Below are 19,483 nucleotides of genomic sequence, written 5' to 3'. Positions count from 1 at the left end.
ACTCTGGAAAAGTTTCTTACTCATAGCTCAAGTAACTCTTATTTTGCTTTATCTTTTTTTTCCAGACATTAACAGTAAAGCAATGGGCTTCTCTGCATTACAAAGATGTTATTACTTGATTTAAAGATCCTTGTCATTTTTCTCTTTTCAAGGTGAATGAAAATCATGATGGAAGCTAAATTAAATGCAACTGTTTTTCTCAGTAGCACCATATTACATTACCTTTGATACGGGCTAGATTAAGCTGATTAAAGCCCTTCCAGAGCAAGGCCTGGAGAAATAATCTGCCCTTGTTACCTACTGGGGGAGGGAGGAAAAGATCATTTTCTCATTCCAATAGTGGTATTTAGTTTTCTGAAACAACTACTTACAGAGAGCAAGTAGCATTACAGGTATTGATTCTTCCTCTTGCATCCATTTTAGGTAATGATTGTGTAGATACATCTATGGGCAAGGAAGAATTCAATTTCTCAGAATTGAGAATTATACCTTTTCAGAATCTACATAAAATTAGGCAAATACACGGACTTAACAGAGGATGGTGAGCTGAAATCATTTAAGGAAGTTATTTTTAAATTCACAATTTTAATAGCTTTATTTTAAAATGTGTTTATTAGTACTACAGCACAGAGATTTTCTTTTGTCAGGTACTTAACCAATAAATCCTGAGAAAAAATACTCTAAGAAAACTACGCTGAAAAGCCACGTAAAACGAAACACATAAACAGCCTCCAAAACTCCCCTGAACACATTAATTTTGTATTGATTCTGCAAGGAGGACTACCATGTTTGGCAGAGGGAACTACACTGCCATATGTCTTAATGGCATTCACAGATTCTTGACTGCTGTGGGTTGTGATTCACTCGTTGGCTAGGACATTTACTTTTGTCAGCTTGCTTTATGACTTTCCAAATGTTATCTAATTCTTATTTCAATAGAATTGTATGTCTTGATCATCCAGTAAAGTGAGCAACATCAACTGCATTTTTTTTTTTTAAATGTCTGATTTCAAAGAATAAAATGACTCTTCCTGTCAGCAAAGTCATTCCGTCAACAATCTTAATTTCTAGTCCTCATTGGGATACTTTCCTTGAAGACTGATATCCTTTTATGTCTGATGAAACAGCAAAGACCCTTTCTCAGAAGGAGGTAAAGTGGCAGGACGTTTTTTTTACCTTTTGGAAAAAGTTAGAACCTTATCCAACACATACAGCAGAATTAATGCAAATTTGGAGCAGGCTAGGAGAAAAAAAAAATTTTTTTTTTTTTTTAATGAAGTTTATGTATGTCATCATAGTGTAAACTGCTCATTAAGACCTCCAGCTTGCATTGTTTTCCCCCCCCCCTTGGCAAACTTTTAGGCTTTTTAGGCTGTTAAGCTTCTCCCACTAATTCTTTCTTGTAAGAGTCAATAAAAAACAAAAACTAAACATATTTTGGTGTGAAAGAGAATGTTCATCTTTTACCAAAAATTAAATGCACAACATTTAAAAAAAAAAAAAAAGCCATCACACTTAACCTTGTATTCCACAAGTACAAAGAACTTTCTAACCATTGCTACATGGTAAACATGACTTCCCACATTTGAAAACACTTTCACATCAGTGAAAAGTGTAAAGTTCAGTACATGGAAAGAAGCCGGAATAGTCTGCTCAGTTTAAGTCAATTCAGCAAAACTTTCCATCTTTAGTATAGGCAATGCTTGGACTTTCAGAAAAGTATATATTAAGGCTGTAATGTTTTTGCAATTGCTTTTGATTCAGTTGCTTCTGCTTTCATGCTAATCAGCAACGAGCTCCATTACAACACCGCTCACCATTTTAGGGCAACACATTTGATGACTGTAACTTAACTGTTTTAAGAGGATCCCATGAGTCAGAAGGGACCAGATACATAGGCTTGCACATGGTACACAGTATTACACAGGCTAGATGTGCTCATACACGAACAGAAAGATTACACTGCAAGCCATATACAAATCTAAATCTTCATAGTCTCTTCTAGATTTGGTTGCTTTTTCCCTGTAGTATTTATTGATGGAATCCCTGTCAGTTAAACCATCCATTTTAGCCAAAAAAAAAAAAAAAAAAAACACACCCTCAAGAATCCTTTACTAATTCTTTTCCCAGAATTCTGAAGTATAATAAATGATTGCCTGGCTCAAATATTTGTAAAAATGGTTTGGAAAACAGAGATGGCAGACATCAGCTTGAGCTTGTTGTATGTTGCTTGAAGGCCCAGTACTATTCTGCCCTGCTTGAACACATGAATGTTACCACATAAACCTTACCATCCTAACATTAAACACATTGCTGTTTGTCCTTCAATGGCAAAGAATTATCTTCCACTCAGAACAAGTAATGAAATAACACAGTTTCAGTCAAAAGACTAGTTTTTCTTTTTTGTGAATAAAAAGTTAAAAAAATATTCAAGATCCCTCTGGGTCTGTGCAACCTATTGTAGCGTACCTGCTTTAGCAGGGGAGTTGGACTCAATCTTGAGATCCCTTCTGAACCCTGCAATTCTGTGATAAAGATCTTCAAATGTGATAATAAAAGCTTGCAAGCTAATGAATTTCTGATCAATTTAGTGAAGAAATTCTTCTGGCAACTTCAGAACTGCAACATTTGAAAACCAAGTATTTTCTCTTTGTCAGTAAAGATGTTCCTAGAGCTACTGTTTTGCTTGAAAATTAAATTTGGGAATTCATAAACCTTCCTGAACCACTGGATAATTTGCAGTTGACAGATATTCTTAATAAGCTAGGGAAAAAGCTTTCACTGATCAGTTTATGAAAGATGTACATTTAGAAATCACTCCAGAAAACATACTCACCCATTACATCTCTAATATTGATATTACATGTTTTGTGAATCCTGCATTCAAGGAACTCCTTTTATTTACTTTCCTGATGGAGCTTTATCCTGTTGTTCTCTTAAAAATGAAACAGATCTTATTTCAAGATTCTAATTTAAAAAAATAATGCCGTTTAGAAGTTGCACCCTTACTTCTTGTGTAAGGGACAATCAAGTAGTAACAGCGGCGGCAGTCAACAATGAAACAGTTGCTACAAGTACCTGGACCTTGTGACATTCTGAGAGCTTGCTAAACTTCCAATTCAATAAAACTCTTTCAAAATTTCAAAGTGCCATGGTAATTCCCATTTCTCAAACTTGCAATTAAATAGCTTACTAAACTCAAGCCAAAATCTACAATATCTCAGTGTATATAAGCACCGTTCCATGTAAAAAATTCTCCACTGCAAAATATTAAGGAAACTACAGTGTCTGATCAATACTAAATATAGGTAATCAGGGAAGTTTAACAGCTAACTCATTAACTGAAATTAAAGGCTTAAGAAAAAAATTCCAAATTTGTGTAAAAGTATCTTTACTAAAAAACTTATATATATCATTTGAGGTGAATAAACAAGTTACATTACTGGTACTCACAAGAACTCAGTAGAACGACTGCAAATCATCTTTTTTCCCAGAAAGGATTCAGTGAAAATAAGGAACAAAAAGGTTACATCACACACGGAATCATTTAAGAAAAGTCAATGTAAAAATAGCAATCATATTTCTAACTGCATTTTCCCATTTGTTTTCCAGAATAAGTAAGAGTACAAACATCACTTGGATTATTTTTCATTCTCATCCTCAGGTTCACTGTCTTCACTATCACTGTCTCTTCCAGGGTGTTCTGGCATTGTTCTATGTCCATCCACTTCTGACACTTTCAATTCTTCCTTTACCATTTCTTCTTCTACCTTATTTTCTTCTTCTGCATCTTCCTGAATACCCTGCACTTCAACTTCTGCTTCAGACTCTTGAGTTTGAGTAGTTTCAGGCTCTTCAATCATGGCAGGTGGGGGCAATAAACGCTGGATGTTTAAAAAAAAAAGTTTTCAGTTTTTACAACAAATATATCATTCTGGCACTTATTCCTATTTTAGCTCAAGCTGTTTGTTCATCTTAGATTTAGGGCTTTGCATCAGATAAGTTTAACAACTTCAAATTTAGAAGACTCAATCATTTGTAGACATTTTACTCCTATACAAATAAAATGAACCATCCTGGCTCACACATGAGCCTTATTCTTTTTGCCTGAAAAGCAAGTGTTAAAACTCAGTACTTCCAATTCAAGGATATCAAACACGTTTCATTATTCCATCAGCCACTCAAGTAATGGGACTACAGTGCTGCTGAAATAACAAGCTCATTTCTACCATAACCTCACCTATTAACATTACAAACTCCTAGATAAGCCGGAGTCCCTTTTCTATGAGCATCTTTAATAACTTATTCCAGTAACTTCCCCTTGAAACATTTTATAAAGTCTTATATGTACATTATCTGTATTTATACAAGTTTCACCCACAGCTCTTAGTGTAGAAAAATGTAAACTCCAGTAACAGATTAGGAAATGCTTAGATATTTTTCACATAATACTTCTGTAAAAGTATTTTAGTGCAAAGTGCACAACCAAGAACATGGTTTGCAAGCAGAAAGCATTACAAATAGCAGTGGCAACTACTTTAGACCTGGAGAAAAAAAACAAAACAAAAAACAACCAAGTATACAGCAAGCAGAAGATTACGATGAAGTTATTCAATCTCAGGCTGTATAGAAATGCTTATACTTCTGCAGCCTGACATTATCTAAAGACATGACAGATACTTCCTTACAATATTTTAATGAAATAGAAGCTTGATAAATCTCCCAAGGATGGTTGTTTAGTTACATTTTGCTTAAAGGCAACTTGGTTTCACTTGACAAATTAAGTGTTTAATTACAGTAATGTCTTATCTTCAATTAGATGACATTAATATTACAAGTTTCTGACAAGCATTGGATCAATCTATGCAATAATTGTGACTACCAGCAGAGATAAGAAAAGCATTTTTTTTTCCACAGACTTTGAAGTTATCACACTGATCTCCATAATCCGTTTACTCATGGAAAAAAGAATAATTAAAAGAGCTCTGATTTTGAAACTATATATATAATATATATATATATATATCCTCAAAGTATGAGACAAACTCAGATTTTCTGTAAAGCAGCCAGATTCGTGATGTGCTTTGTGACTCTATTGTTAAGACCAATGGAAAAAAAAATACAACAATGTAAAAATATCAGAAAGGATAAGGCAAACCTTGTCTGCGTTTTTCTTTTTTAACTTCATTTTTTGGCTTCTGCTGCAGTAGTGTGATTCATTGCCACAGTAGGGAACCAGTTTTTTTTCTTATTTTTTTTTTTTTTTTAAACTAATTTTAGCTAGCAGCATAAGACTAAGATGCTAAAAAGAATATCTGGTACTAGCAGAATGTTCAGGTGCACATTTAGTTAAGGAGTCAAACAAACCTTGCAATAGAGAACAGAAACTAGATCTTTCAGAAAAGTGGAATCATGCTGATGCTCTTTGCACAATCAGATAGCATTTCTTTTACATCAGTATTTTCCACCTTCAGAAATTCTTCAGAAGAGCAAAAACCAACAAGGGAGTACCAAGTAAGATTACATTATAAGTAACATGATATACCCAGACATTAAATGGAAGGCATTCCAGTTCAGGGATAGCATTAAAGACCTCTCCAGTTATGCTGACTGTCAACTATCTCTAGCCATCTACAGATCCAAGTACACTGACTAAAAGCAGACCTCTATATACTATTTAAACTGTTTTAAAGCTCTGCTTACATACACAGTAAGGACTCAAGATCCCTAATGGGTTTTGAATTCTGCTCCAGGGATTAAGCAGTGATAAAATTAAGTATAAAAAGTGAGAAAGTCATCTACCACTACTTCTTACACTGTACTATTAAGTGAAGTGCTGAACCAGTGCTGAAAAAAAAAAAATTCTTCCAGACTTGCACACACAAGTGCTACAGCTGCTAACCAGACTGGAAAATGCAGTGAGCTAACTCAATTAAAATGATTTAAAGGCAAGGAGACTCTAAAACTCTGTAGGCTGCAGCCATGTCAAGAAAGCATCTATTAGAAAACACTATTCCACCAGGCTTCCACTTACTGAAATATAATGCACAAGTTTACCTCAATTAAACATTGGGCAAACTAGTTACTTGGCATTAACAAAGAACTTTTGTGCCCAAACAGAATCACGTCTAGCACGTTTTAACATCTATTTAGAAGGTCTTAAATTGCATCCTCAGTTACTTGCTACTGCAAGATTTTAGAGATTTCAATATTCTCACTCTCAGCTTTAAAACCTTTTTGAATTTTAAATATAACAGTAACAGTCTCAAACCACAACAGCACTCCCTGTTGCTTACCAAAATAAGTTTTATTTTGTATACATACCTTTGAATAGTTGAAGGTCCTTACCTGTTGGTAGTGGCGTGTACTCTGTATCATGTGCATATACATGTTGTAAACAAAGTTAGCCATTTGAGGCATATTCTTGATAACATGTATTTGGTGAGTCGGTGGTTCCCCATTCTAAAGAAGCAGAAAATGTAGGAATTCAGCAAGCAAAGAAACAGAAGTATTATTCAAAAAAATATTTTACTGGATTAGGAAACATACACTGAAGAAATTTTAAAAAATGCTTTCTAAGAAATAACCAGCAAAATTCTTTTGAAAGGTTGGAAATACAGGTCTTGCACTTTTTGGCAACTGTATTTATCATGATCCTGCAGTCCAATGAAGAAATTCAATTTCAAAAGGACAGGCTGGGTTCCAATACTAAATTTGTAAAGTAGATTTTGGATTCAAGGATGATTTAACTAAAACTCAACTAGTTTCAGCTCAGATTAGTGTCAGTGACTGCCAAAGCTCAGCTTCTCCTTGCCTACACTCACATTATTCTTTGCTGTAAAGTGCACCAGTTTCAAAAGAAGGGCTTTCTTCCAAGCTTGTCAACAGCACTTTAGACTAGGTAAAGATTTCTAATGGAGTTTTGGATTCATGCAAATACCCCTCTCAAAACTCCAGGTAGCAAAGCAGGTATGTTCCCTCCATTTCTTATTTGTTTAGCATTCTATTCATTGCGAGTCTTGTGATTAAGTGCTAAAGATCTAGTGCAGTATTAAATTTTTTACTTAGGCATCTAGTTCAGCAACACTTTTGTTATACTGAATTGCTCAGTTGAATGCAATTTAACCTTTAACAAAAAGAAGTTAGCTTTGTACTTTCTTTTTGAGAAATGATATTTTGTTCTATAATAAGAAAAAATACATAACACACTGCAAAACCTTACATATTTATCCTGAAATAAAAATACAGCATCACTTTCACAGGCAGAACTTACAAAATAGAAGACAAAACTGATCAGTTATGCTGGTGAATGAGTTTTGTTGAAAAATCAGTTAAAAGGAGGTAGTGTATTATGATCTAAGTCAACTCTAGGGACATAATTATCCAAGAAGCAGTGGTTTAAAAGTGAAAACACTGCAGTTCCATGTCTTGTAGCCTACTCCAAAAAGGCAGGCAAAAAGCACACCACTGACATTCATAGCAGTTGTTCCTACCTGTCTTGCAGCTGGAAAACATTCTGTGGGAATTATATGGAGGTGAAGTGGTCTAGCTGTGAGCTGGCTGAAAGCTGGAGTTAGCTCAAAACAGTTCTGAAAGAGTGATACTCTTGCAAAGATATAAAGCCCAAGTCTGGCTCTTGACATGGCCACGACTAATCGTCGGACATCTCTTAAAAAAAAAAAAGAAAAAAAAGAAAAAAAAGAAAAAAAGAAAAAAAAAAGAAAAAAAAAAGAAAAAAAAAAGAAAAAAAAAGAAAAAAGAAAAGGAAAAAAAGAAAAAAAGAAAAAAAAAGGAAAAAGGAAAAAAAAAGAAAAAGAAAAAAAAGAAAAAAAAACAGCCAAATTAATCATATACTTTTTCATTAATTCCATTGTTTCAAAACAACATGAATTAAGACTTCAGCATGCTTCTTTTAAGAAAATACGAAGTAATCTACTAAAACACTCGTCTTAAATTTTTCTTCTACATACTGTTATAATAACTATTAAAATCCTAGAACGTTCATATAAAAAGGCTTAGTATATTGTTAATTATATTAAAATTACCCCTTATCTCTAAAGCCTAGAAAAACAGTTATATTTTACATTGGGAACAAATCACAATAGCCCTTGTGTATCCCTGAATAAGAAAACATGGGTTCTGACATCACCTCACTACTCCTAAATAGACAAGTCTTACTCCACCTTACTCCAAAGCTGAAGTGCAAACATTTTAGACTACAAATAACACAACTTACAAAGTGTCCAAACACTTCTGATACAAAACAAATAAAGCTCACTTATAGAAAAGTTCATTTATAGGAAGTTTAAGCCTGCATTTATTCAACAAGAATTAATTACATACCTATTAAACTACTAAATCAAAATTCAAATTTAAGAGTATCTATTCAAGACTACCTATTCAGCTACCTACTATTTAAGACTTCCTGCAATAATATAAACTTCTTATAGAGTAATAGTATAGTATATAGAGTAATAGTATAGTAATACAGAGTAATGGATAAAGTGATTGTGAAGAGGGAAGCAGAACGCAGTAAAAATAAAGCAGGTCTAAACTTCCTTCAATACAGAGCATTAAACTTCAGTTCTGCTATGTACTGAAATAGTTGAAACTTTGTGCAGCGTATGATAAACATCCTTCTGATGCGGAAAACATACTTCAGTAACTGTGCAAGAGTTCTTTTCTACATACCTAAGGTGGCCTACAGCTTTGGTACGCACTAATGAAAGGAGAATATAATCGTTCTGTTGACCTTGAAATCTGTCCACAGTTGTTACCTAGAGAACAAAGGACGAAACAAAAAACAGCACAGGTTAAATCTTTGCCATTTTAACTACAGCATGACATCAAAATTTTAGCACGAACTTCTGATTTAGATTGTAGTAAATGGGAAGAGAGATGAAATGTTTGATTCTGTTTTAGTTCACCTTTAACTAAAAAACATCAACCTACTCTTCCTGGGAGATGCTGGGACTCTATGTACCACTTCTTTCCTATTTTTACTTAATTCAGACATAACTCTGGCAAGATAATACCAGAAGTTTGTAGAAAATGATCAGATTCTGTAAAATCATATTTTAACCTGTTGACACCAGACTTAACTAAATACATTTCTGTATGTTTTATAATATTCTTCATTATGTATTTTACCAAATCTAAACCATATCCACTCTAGGTGGATATTTATTTTATTTTTTAAAAGGAGGACAAAATATATGACAAAGAAAAGAATTTTTCTGTCTCATATAGTCTGTGACATATCAAACTTGACTGATTTCACAGTTTTTTTGTACGATTCGTTTCAAACAGGCAAACAAGATGATATGACTGTGAAATTCCACAGAATGTTGATAAATACATGCTATACATATACATTAGTCAATGAATACTTGCATAAAAAGCAGGGAATGTATTTAATCAGTTCTATAATACGATAATCATGAAAAAACAGAACCACTTCAATGCCCAATATATTTTTTAAGTCACCTTGTTTGGCCGCCCAATCAATGGATTATTTCCACAACGCTGGTTAATGACATCTCGGATCAGATGTTTCTGTCCATTGTACGTTGTCAGGATACTTATCCTGTCTGCAGGATAACCAAGCAGGCACATATACATGAAAAGTGCCACAACATATTCTGCTTCACCAAGATTCTGAAAGGACAGAGAAAAAGAAAGTTATTTATTTGTAAGTTTGATAGGCATTCATTGATGCTTTCTAGGATCTACAAGAAGTACTGTTTTACTTGTTAAAATCTAAATATTCATTAGCCATAAAATATATTAATATTTACTTGTTTGAAAAATTTAAACGATTTTCAGTGTCTTAAATATTCACAGCTAAACATATTTCTATACCTACAGCTGTCTGCCCAAAGGAATGTCATCTTATTACAGTATTACAGAACTCAACAAGTGCCAATACACACAAAAGCTCATCCCTAATGTAAAACTGTGGAACTATAATTTGTTAAGTATTAAAAGTTGATAGTGTAGAGATATTAATATTTAAAATTGAAGGATTTAAAAACAAAGAAATGAAAAAAGAGCACTTGCTTAGTACTAGTTTAATAAGGCTCGAAAAAAGTAAACAAAAAAAGTTGCAATTAATCACTCTCCAGTATGCTAAAAACGAGAACTAATTGAACTAAAATAATTAAACTTCTTTCAACTCTTTTTTTTTTTTTTTTTTTTCCTCTACACTTAAAATAATAGTCAGTCCTAGATCATTCTTCTGACTGTTGGAGGTTTCATTATATTGTGAATGCAGTTTTCTGCATTCTTATATACAGATTAAATCAAAACATTGACTCTTCAAACTCAAGTATGCATCACAAAGCAAACTTTGATATTTTATACAGTGGAATTCTACCATTTATTTCACTGTTGTGACGGTACAGCAGAACTAAACATCTTGAATTTGGCATAGGCCAAAATGTTTCATAATGAATTACATACCAAATCTCTCTCCCCCAATGACTTCGAGCAAATGTAAATAGCAAGAAGAGTCATTCACTTGGAGCTAAAGGGCATAACAAATTATCATCCTTTTCAATATTCAAATTAATTACAAGAAGAAAAAAAAAAAACCAAAAAGTCTGATAACATAACTATCAGTTTACAGTATTTTGATTCATTGCAGATTCAATAAAACGTATCTAGATTAAATAAAGTATACATTCAGTATTTCTCTTACCTGATAGAAATATGGATTGGGTTCAGACTCTCCCACACCATTGAAGTCTTCTACGTTTATAAGTTGGAAGTCGTATAAAAACCCAGCATTGGCTGTTCTGAACTCTGGCATAAGCTGCACGTGAGGCAGATTACCCAGATTTTTATAACGCCAGTTGTAGAGGTTACATAAACTGCCCGAAAAACACACAAGCAGTTAACATGGGTTTTTGAACTCAACACTCAACATTTTATTATTACTGCTATTACTAATTTAGTTTTTAATTTTTGTCCAGTTCGCAGAAAACTTAAAAAAACTGGTGAAAGAACAACAGTATACAAAACTTCATTTGTGCTAACTTGTCTCCTAGTCTAAGCTGAAACCAATGGCACAAAACAGCTAAATCATCATTTTGCACAGACTCCTGTCTTAACAACCCAAATTTTCCAGTACTGTAAGTGTGCTTTTCCAATTCTTAACCTGGCAACAGACAGATATGCAGTTTTATTTCACTCACCTTGCTCTTGCTCTTCCTTGTGCATCCAAATCAACAGTTGGCACTCCAACACGAACAAACCGTGTGAAGAGGGACTGCTCCATGTTGGAGTATTTTTGAAAAGCCATATTCTTAATGACTGGTGGCAACTGGTGATGGTCACCAATCATAATCCACCGCTTCAAACGACTGAATCCATCCTGAGGGTTCTAAAATCAATTAAAACAACTGTAAATACTACAATATAATGAAGGCATTCAATTAAAACACATGAACAGTCAAGTGGTTGTCTCATAGGGCAAAGGGTATTTCAGCATTTGTTCTTAAACTACACTGAGTTGAAATTGTTTAAAGACAACTACTACATTCTTTCCAGTCTCTATTTCCTGCTTTTCAAGTGTTTTTGAGTTTGTATGTTTCTCCAATTTACCTCTGGAATCCTCTACCTTCTGAAAGCTCTTCAGTATGTTAAATATATCTTTCCTAGTTATCTGTGATCCTTTGCATGCCTGTATTACGTACTGACAGAGTGAATGAAGGACCATTTTAACAGATAAACATAAAATAAACAGACATGTGGGAAACACTACCCAAGAATCAGAATCCTGAAGATTTCCGCCTGCCAGCTCTATAGTTCATATCGTTCCTCTAGTACTTCCCCACAGGAGAACTACTTGAGAGAGCCTGAAGTTCCTTTTCTTGACACTTGAAGAGCTCTGAAGCCCTCTCTAATCAGGATGCAAGGAAGGAAAACTCTGTCCAACTCATCAAGACAGAAGATACTCTAGTAAGAAAGTAAGAGGATGAAAATTTTCAATTGCTAATAGAAACATTTAATTTGTTTTTCTCAAAAAAAAAAAAAAAAAAGTTACTGATTTGGAGAAGTTCAAGTATTCTGTACAATAATTTGCTCTTATCAGTAGTTTCAAGCTCAGACAGTAAAGAGCTCTCCAAATAATTTTGTGTCCTTCTATGATGGAGCGATGGCATTGATGGATAAAGCCAATGCAACTGATGACACCTACTTGGACTTCTGCAAGGCCATTGACATGGCCTCCCATCACATCCTTATCTCTAACTAAGAGAGATACGGATTTGAAGCGTGGACTATTAAGTGGATAAGGAATTAGTTTTAAGGACACAGCCAGAGGGGTGTGGTCAATGGTTTTATCTCCAGGTGGAGGTCAATTATGAGTAGTGTCCCCCCAAGGGCCTGTTCTGGGACCAGTACTCTTTAACATCTTTATCAGTGACAAAGAACATGAGACATTAATCTGAGTGGTGCAGCAGATACAGCAGAAAGCAGGGATGTCATCTAGAGAGCCCTTAATAAACTTGAAAGCTGGGCTCATGTGAACCTACCAAAGTTCAACAAAGCAAGTACACTTTGGTCAGGGTAATCCTTGCTGAGATGCAATTAGTGATCCTGGTAGATAAAAAACTTAACATGAGCCAGCAGCATGTGACTGCAGCCTAGAAAGCCAACTGTATTCCAGTCAGCATCAGAAGAGGGATGGCCAGCTGGGACAGGAAGGTGATTTCCCCTCTCTGCCCCTGTGAGGCCCTATCTGGAGCACTGCAACCAGTTTTGAGGCCCCCAACACAGGAAAGAGGGTTCAGATTAGGGCTGCAAAGATGATCAGAGGCCTGGAGCACCTTTTCTACGAAGATACACTTAAGGAGCTGGAATTGTTCAGCCTAGAGAAGAGAAGGCTACAAGGTGACCTCAATGCAGTGTTCCAGTACCTCTAAAGCAAGCCTACAAACAGGATGGGAATCAACTCATTACAAGAGTAGATAACGGCAGGACAAGAGGAAACAGTTCTAAAGCTGAAGGAGGAAAGATTTAGGATGGATATCACGGGGAACTTCTTTACCAAGGGTAGGTGAGGTGCTGGAATGGGCTGCCCAGACAGGCTGTGGATGCCCCATCTCTGGAGGTGTTCAAGGCCAAGTTGGATGCGGCCCTGGCCAGCCTGGTCTAGTATTAGATATGGAGGTTGGCGGGGGGGTTGGAGCTTGATGATCCTTGAGGTCCCTTCCAATACAAGCCATTCAATGATTCTGTGATCAACAAAAACCACGGTAAGAGCCTTGCAGGATTTAATCATTTGTTACACGGCATCTCAGTAGCATTCAATTCAGGACTGCCAAAAGGCAAAAACAACATCCTAGAGTAACTGTTACACAGGCCTTCAGACAGATTTAAATAACCTAAATCGCTAAAGACCAGCTTCCATGAGAAGTCACCTAAACTACAACTTACTCCTATATTCCCTTTTGGCAGTTAGAAGCATCTAACTAAGCAAAAAAAAAAAAAAATCTCCTTGTATTTGCAGGAAGCCTCATTCAATTTGTTTGCTCTCCAGACACTCCCAAAATAACAGAAATCTATGTTCCTGCTCAGAGTTCAGGCCATTTAAGGTCTATGCGTTAAATAATCAGTTGCCTATCTGCTTTGAGTTATCAAAACGTGGCATCCTTTGCCACATCAAAAAGGTGATAAAATGCAACACTAATGTTTCCCAAACTGAAGCAGCTTACAGTTAGATCAACTGAGCTGGTAAAGCATGGGCTTTACCAACAGCATGATTCTTGGACATGTACATTGTCTTGTTCACTAGGCTTATAATGAATTAACTCCTAACTGCATTTGATACTCTTGTTAAGGAGCTATGTGAAAAATTATGAGCTGTAAAATATAGAAATATTTCATGGAAATTCTGTTAAAATTCTTATTTTAATGAGAGTTTGGATATGGTTTTCTAGAGGAATTTATATTGTTCCTTTTCAATGAAAACCGTCAGCTTCAAACAAAACTTCCGGAAAGGAAACTCATTTTTATAAAATGAGCAAACACAGACTCTGTATTTTTCAGAAATCCACTAGAGTAAGAATCAAATGAACAACATAGGCTCTTAGTTTCACTAACTTCCCACCTATCATTTTCTGCTCAGTAGCTAAAGAGTTCTGAGAGAATCCACACTTTACTTCCAATGGTGAAATTTTATTGCATGACAATTTGAGATACAGAGAAATCTTGAAAGCTGTCATTTAAGCCACAAATGTGCAAGTACAGCTTTCTTTTTCCTGAAGGCCTATAGCTCTTAAAAAAAGGAAGTGATGCATCTCAAGCTGAGGTCACTAAAATCAATCCCAGAACTGGACCAGCAATCTTCACCTGAGGCACAACAAATTCAAAGACAGGCTAACTAAGCACAATGAATTTGGAACAATCAGAGTAAATGTTTTTAGGAAAAGATACTTATTGAATCAAAGAATACCTAGAGTTGGAAAGGGACCTTTGAAGGACATCTTTGTACAACTCCCTTGCAACGAACAGGGAGATCCATAGCTAGGTCAGGTTGCCCAGAACCTGATCCAGCCTTGCCTTGAAAGTCTCCAGGAACCAAGCATCCGCACATCTCTGGACACTCAACTGTAACAGTAGCAGCATTAGCCCTCCATTACAACAATCCCATACCATCACAAAGGAAGAGGACAAGACTTTCATTCAACTGTACCACATGCACATTACTTTATCTACCAATTCTAGGTTTGACAAATAATACAAGTTACAGATGATTCCAAGCTAAACATTTACTAATGCAGACAGATAAAAGTTGCTTAATTATGGTCAAAAGTAGACAAAAAAAGAACCAGTTTCTATTCCTCCCCTCCCATCCATCTGCAGCGGTGTTGTGACATCAGTTAAAATACCTAGTTTCTACCAGGCTCTAGTTTTCCTGAAAGTTGTAGGTAACAGACATACACTTAATGTCTCAATTTTTAACTACAACTGGCCAAACAAAACTGGCAGATGAGATGATAGCAATTAGATAGGCCTTATGCACTTGGGAAACAGTTAAAACAGTTATTTCATAATAATTGCTAATTTAAAAAACTGATAAAATTATTAAAGATTTAACAACAGCTATGAAATGGCAAAGAATAAAAGTAAAAGAATGACAAACCAAGGTACTAGTTCACTCACATTTCTTCACATTTTGAAAGTGAAACCCTGACAGTCACAGACACTCAGGCAAAACACAGGATACACAACTAATGAAGAAAAACGTGAATGGGAAATACCAGTTCTATGTTACCTTTCACACAAAATACTTTCCTTTTAATATTCTATATTATTCAAGAACATGGGCTTTCAATTTTCATTTTTTTGGAGCATGTTTTATAATACAAGTCTAACCTGTAACAGCAGAGGTATAAAGGTTTCTATTTCCAGAATCTGTGCAGACTCTTCCATTAAGATGTTGTCATACTGAGAAAGAAAAAGTACACAGAAATCCATCAGTCAAATAACACAAGTTAACACTGTTATTCAATCTGCCAAAAGGAAGCATCAGTTGCTTAACTGGGGAATTAAAAGTTCTGTTGGATTGTTTTTCTTAAGTAGGACAGTTACAAGCAGGATTTTACTTTATAAACAAAACATTAGTAGACTAAAATCAGTTTCAGAGGGTGAAATCTCATTACAACAATGGCAAACCTATCCATACCAATCAGTCCTTAGATCTAGAAACAATCTGCATCTGAACTACATTATATTCTTTCCATATGCCATAACTCATCCTCAAGGGAAAAGCTTTCTGCAGTGAGGCAAACTAACTTGGCATTCTTGCAGTGAAAAGTTGCACTTCTGTGATGCAGTGCATTATAGGAGAAAAACACTGAAAGAGATGAGGGAATCTGTCCATTTTTGTCAGAAATCTGCAGTAAATGAATCTCAGTGCAGAGCAAAAACAGCGTTGCAATACAGCTCTTCTCAAATGGTTCATTTTTAAAGTAAGCAGTGCTGTAGCAAAGGTGTCTTTCCCAGTTCATCCTTTCTTTTAGTACTTAGTCATATAATGGCAGTTCATCTAATATGACAAAACTTTTTATTTTTATTTTTTTTAAATATGCATGCACTTTCAAGCATTTCAATATGTGCAACTTAAAAGCGTTACCATCTTTAACTTCTGGTTCCATTAGTAAAAGTTTTCTTCAAAAAATTACTATTAGAAACATACTGGTAAAAATATGCAACTCAAAATAATCCAGTCATTTAGATCTAGGACAGATGAAAGGTATAAACAAGGTGGTTTGTGGTGGGGAGAGAGAGGAAGTGACAACATGATAAACAACAACAACAAAAAATGTAAAAAACATTATTAGTGTTACTATTACAAATGCAATTACTTTGAAGCCTAATTCAACCAGGTCATGTCGTTTCAGAGCGGCATGGGTACAAGTCATAGCAATGATTTTTGCTTCTTTCACCAGCAAATATTTGGATCTATCCAGGCCACTGCGGAGAAGTTCAAATGCTCTGAATTCCTGTGGTAGAAAAAAGAACTGAATTGAGAGAAAATTTATATACAAACTTATAAAATGCACATAAAATGAGTGCCCCCTAAGCTCAAAATAAAACAGATTAGACTATTGTCCCAAAAAGCATGTCTAAATTATTTGAAAGGAGAAATGCTCACCAGGATGCTTTTCAAGCTAAAGAAGTTGCCTAGAGGTATATATACCACTTCTAGGATTTAGGACAAATAAGAATTTTAGAACTTTGTGAAGTTTCTTTAGGATTTACCAGAATTATTTACCTTTAACAGATACAAGTCTTACCTCAAGCTGAGTGAAGATTTTCTTTAGATGTCTAAAACACCCTTCAGCAATCTCCATATCTTCTTCATAGGATCTGCCTCTGAAAATTGGTTGAGGAGCATTTGCAAAATACTTATGGAAGGGAAAGAAACTGGACACATCTGTAACATCTGGTAGTTTTCCACCTTTAACTTTCACTTTGCTGATATATTCTTCCCACCGAGACATTACCTATGGCAAACAAAAGTGTCATACAGATGTGTTTTTATATAATGAAGTCACTGGATATGTGTCATCTTGCATACATAGTTAAAATGTTTATTTTATTAAATCAATTCTCTTAAATAACTTTTAACCACAAAACCTACATGTCTAAACAAGCATTTAATCTTAACACAAATCAGGATGTTTGAGGCTTTACTCTTTCATTCCCAGCTCTTCTATCTTCTCTACACTCCTCATGAAGAACTGTTCCAGCATATGTCCTTCCCACAGAGTACAGTCCTTCAGAAAAAGACTTCTTGCCAGGAGCCTGCTCCAGCATAGACTCTCTATGAGCTACAGCTTCCCTGAGAACACATCCACTTGCTGCAGGATGTGCTCCTCCACAGGGTGCAGTGTGGAGATCTGCTCTACTGTAGTCCTCCACAAGCTGTAAAGGTACAAACTGCTTCACCATGGTCCTCTTTTCCAGGGCTCCAGAGGAACTTCGACTCTGGCATCTGGAGCCTCTCCTCCTTCCCCTCTTTATTCACTGACCTTGGTGTCCATGAGGCTGTTTCTCTCACGTTATCTCCCATCTTGATATTTTCCTAATTATCTCTACTTAAAATACTTTTATTTAAATACAAAAATGGATTCCTTCAGGAGGAAATTAAAACAGAAGATGAACTTGATCAGTGCTTGTATTCTAGTACACACCAACTCCTTTAATGTTTGGAACCATGCTACTGCTAAACAAGGTAACTTCTCTTAAAACATATATGGTGTGGAGATTTGTTCCTAAGTACCACTCTAGAAGTCTGCCTAAGCCACAGTACTTGCTTAAGATGACTCTGGTGTCTACACCAAGCAGAAATGAGGGGTAGACAATATACAGAAAATCACTGTTCTGTAGACCATGCATCTGATTTCAAACACAAAAGCTTTCTTTAGGAGCACTAAGTAGCAGCTGTAATGTTTGTCCAAAATATAAAGCACCCCACAAATTTTCATAATTGAAGGGAAAACTCCAGGTTAGAAATCTTGCCAGTAGTAATAAAACGTGTTAGCCTTTTAATTAATATGAGCCAGCAGGCAGACATTAAAATAGCAATATAAATAAAGAATAAAGAGGGTTTATGCATCTTATATTTTGAACCACTAAAGAAAACTGGTTTTGTTTGAGATCTGATTCTGAAAAATTCTCTAATTTTCATAGTGTGTTTCATAACACACTGAGGTCATACAGTCTCTGTAAAGTATTTCAGTCCTTACTTGGTATAAGAAAAAGTGGCCAGCTGTTTCACAAGTGTAAGAAACATCTCCTGGGACACCAAGACTCTCTTGCAATCGCCCAACTTCTCGCAGGAGTTCAAGTCTTCGAGCCAGAACATAATTCACTCTTCCATACCTACAAAAACAAACTGAGGCTTTACCTATTTTGTATAGAGATTTATTTAGTTTCAAACTGGTTAATGTTAGTATCAAAAAGAGAGATCACAAACACTTCCCCAAAAACCACAACTATGAGGGCTGCTCCAAAAGCAATGCTTTTTATTTTATTGTAATACACCACAAGATCAGCAGAGGATGCTGGTGATGTGGTGTGCTGTATGTTGCAAAACGTGCATGTACGTATATAAGTCTATGGATAATCACAAGTGGAACCAAACTAATAACCCAAGCTTTTGTATAAGTCTAACTTCTTTTGGCAATGTACAAAGTGCCTTGCACTAATGCTCAGCCTACCATAACAGATAGGTCTGCATCCATACATAGGAGGACACTGCTCAACTCAATGCTGCTCAGGAAAAACCTTTTATTACTGATGATATGGCGACTTACTCCATACACTCTGCTTTTTCTTACCTCATTCATTCCCATTTTTCCCCTTTTACAGATCCCCTTCCCTAATCTACGTACTTTTTCCCTAAGAGAAGTAGCACAAGAACGAGCAAGAACAACAACAATATCCCTCTTATCACATTTTCTTAGTAAGAAATCAAGTGTTAAAAACCATTGTAATAAGAGAAATAAAAGAAAATCCCTGGGATCTCAGTGGGTTCTACTTATTTACAACAGTTTAAAAAGTTTAAAAAGTTAAAACTGGACATTTTGATTTACAAAGACACAACTGAATATGGTATTGTTCACAACCAGAAAAAAACAAGTTTCTCAGGAACTGTGACAGTTAAAAGCCTTGTACTGTTAGATCTTCTTTTTCCTTCAGCAAAACTAATCCATCATTATTACAAGTGATTGTAATCAGTTTTTTTTTTCCACGCTTCCAGATGTGCTATTGTTTTTCATAATTCAATAAGAACCCCCTGCTTCATTCATTTATTAATATAGGATTTTCTTTAGCTGAGATCCTCTTTATTCTTAAGTGACAGTACCAGTTTAAACAGTTCCTCTCCACCTTATGTTCTTAAAACTCCTAGTATTGCTGTGCCTGCAGAGGGAGCAAAAAGTGAACAAGAAACTTGCAAGTACTCGAA

At 35.3% G+C, this 19,483-nt stretch overlaps 1 protein-coding gene across 1 annotated transcript in view; it reads right to left on the bottom strand.

Annotated features, from left to right (window-relative positions):
- Positions 1-3,374: 3,374 nt before the first annotated feature.
- The window catches only part of AQR (aquarius intron-binding spliceosomal factor), a 47,626-nt gene continuing 31,517 nt past the window's right edge, over positions 3,375-19,483 (bottom strand). Inside the window, exons 25-35 of the mRNA XM_085225127.1 lie at positions 18,261-18,396; positions 16,806-17,015; positions 16,374-16,511; positions 15,382-15,453; positions 11,196-11,383; positions 10,700-10,871; positions 9,487-9,657; positions 8,692-8,777; positions 7,494-7,668; positions 6,349-6,462; positions 3,375-3,884 (exon numbers count right to left, since the gene is read on the bottom strand). Of these exons, the coding sequence (XP_085081253.1) occupies positions 3,642-3,884; positions 6,349-6,462; positions 7,494-7,668; positions 8,692-8,777; positions 9,487-9,657; positions 10,700-10,871; positions 11,196-11,383; positions 15,382-15,453; positions 16,374-16,511; positions 16,806-17,015; positions 18,261-18,396 (1,705 nt within the window). The 3' untranslated portion in view covers positions 3,375-3,641. The remainder of the gene's footprint in view (positions 3,885-6,348; positions 6,463-7,493; positions 7,669-8,691; positions 8,778-9,486; positions 9,658-10,699; positions 10,872-11,195; positions 11,384-15,381; positions 15,454-16,373; positions 16,512-16,805; positions 17,016-18,260; positions 18,397-19,483) is intronic.

Source organism: Meleagris gallopavo, chromosome 5, assembly GCF_905368555.1.
Source record: "Meleagris gallopavo chromosome 5, MGAL_WU_HG_1.1, whole genome shotgun sequence".
In the NCBI taxonomy this organism is placed as follows: Eukaryota; Metazoa; Chordata; class Aves; order Galliformes; family Phasianidae; genus Meleagris; species Meleagris gallopavo.
This window is presented reverse-complemented; position numbering and strand designations above follow the sequence as displayed.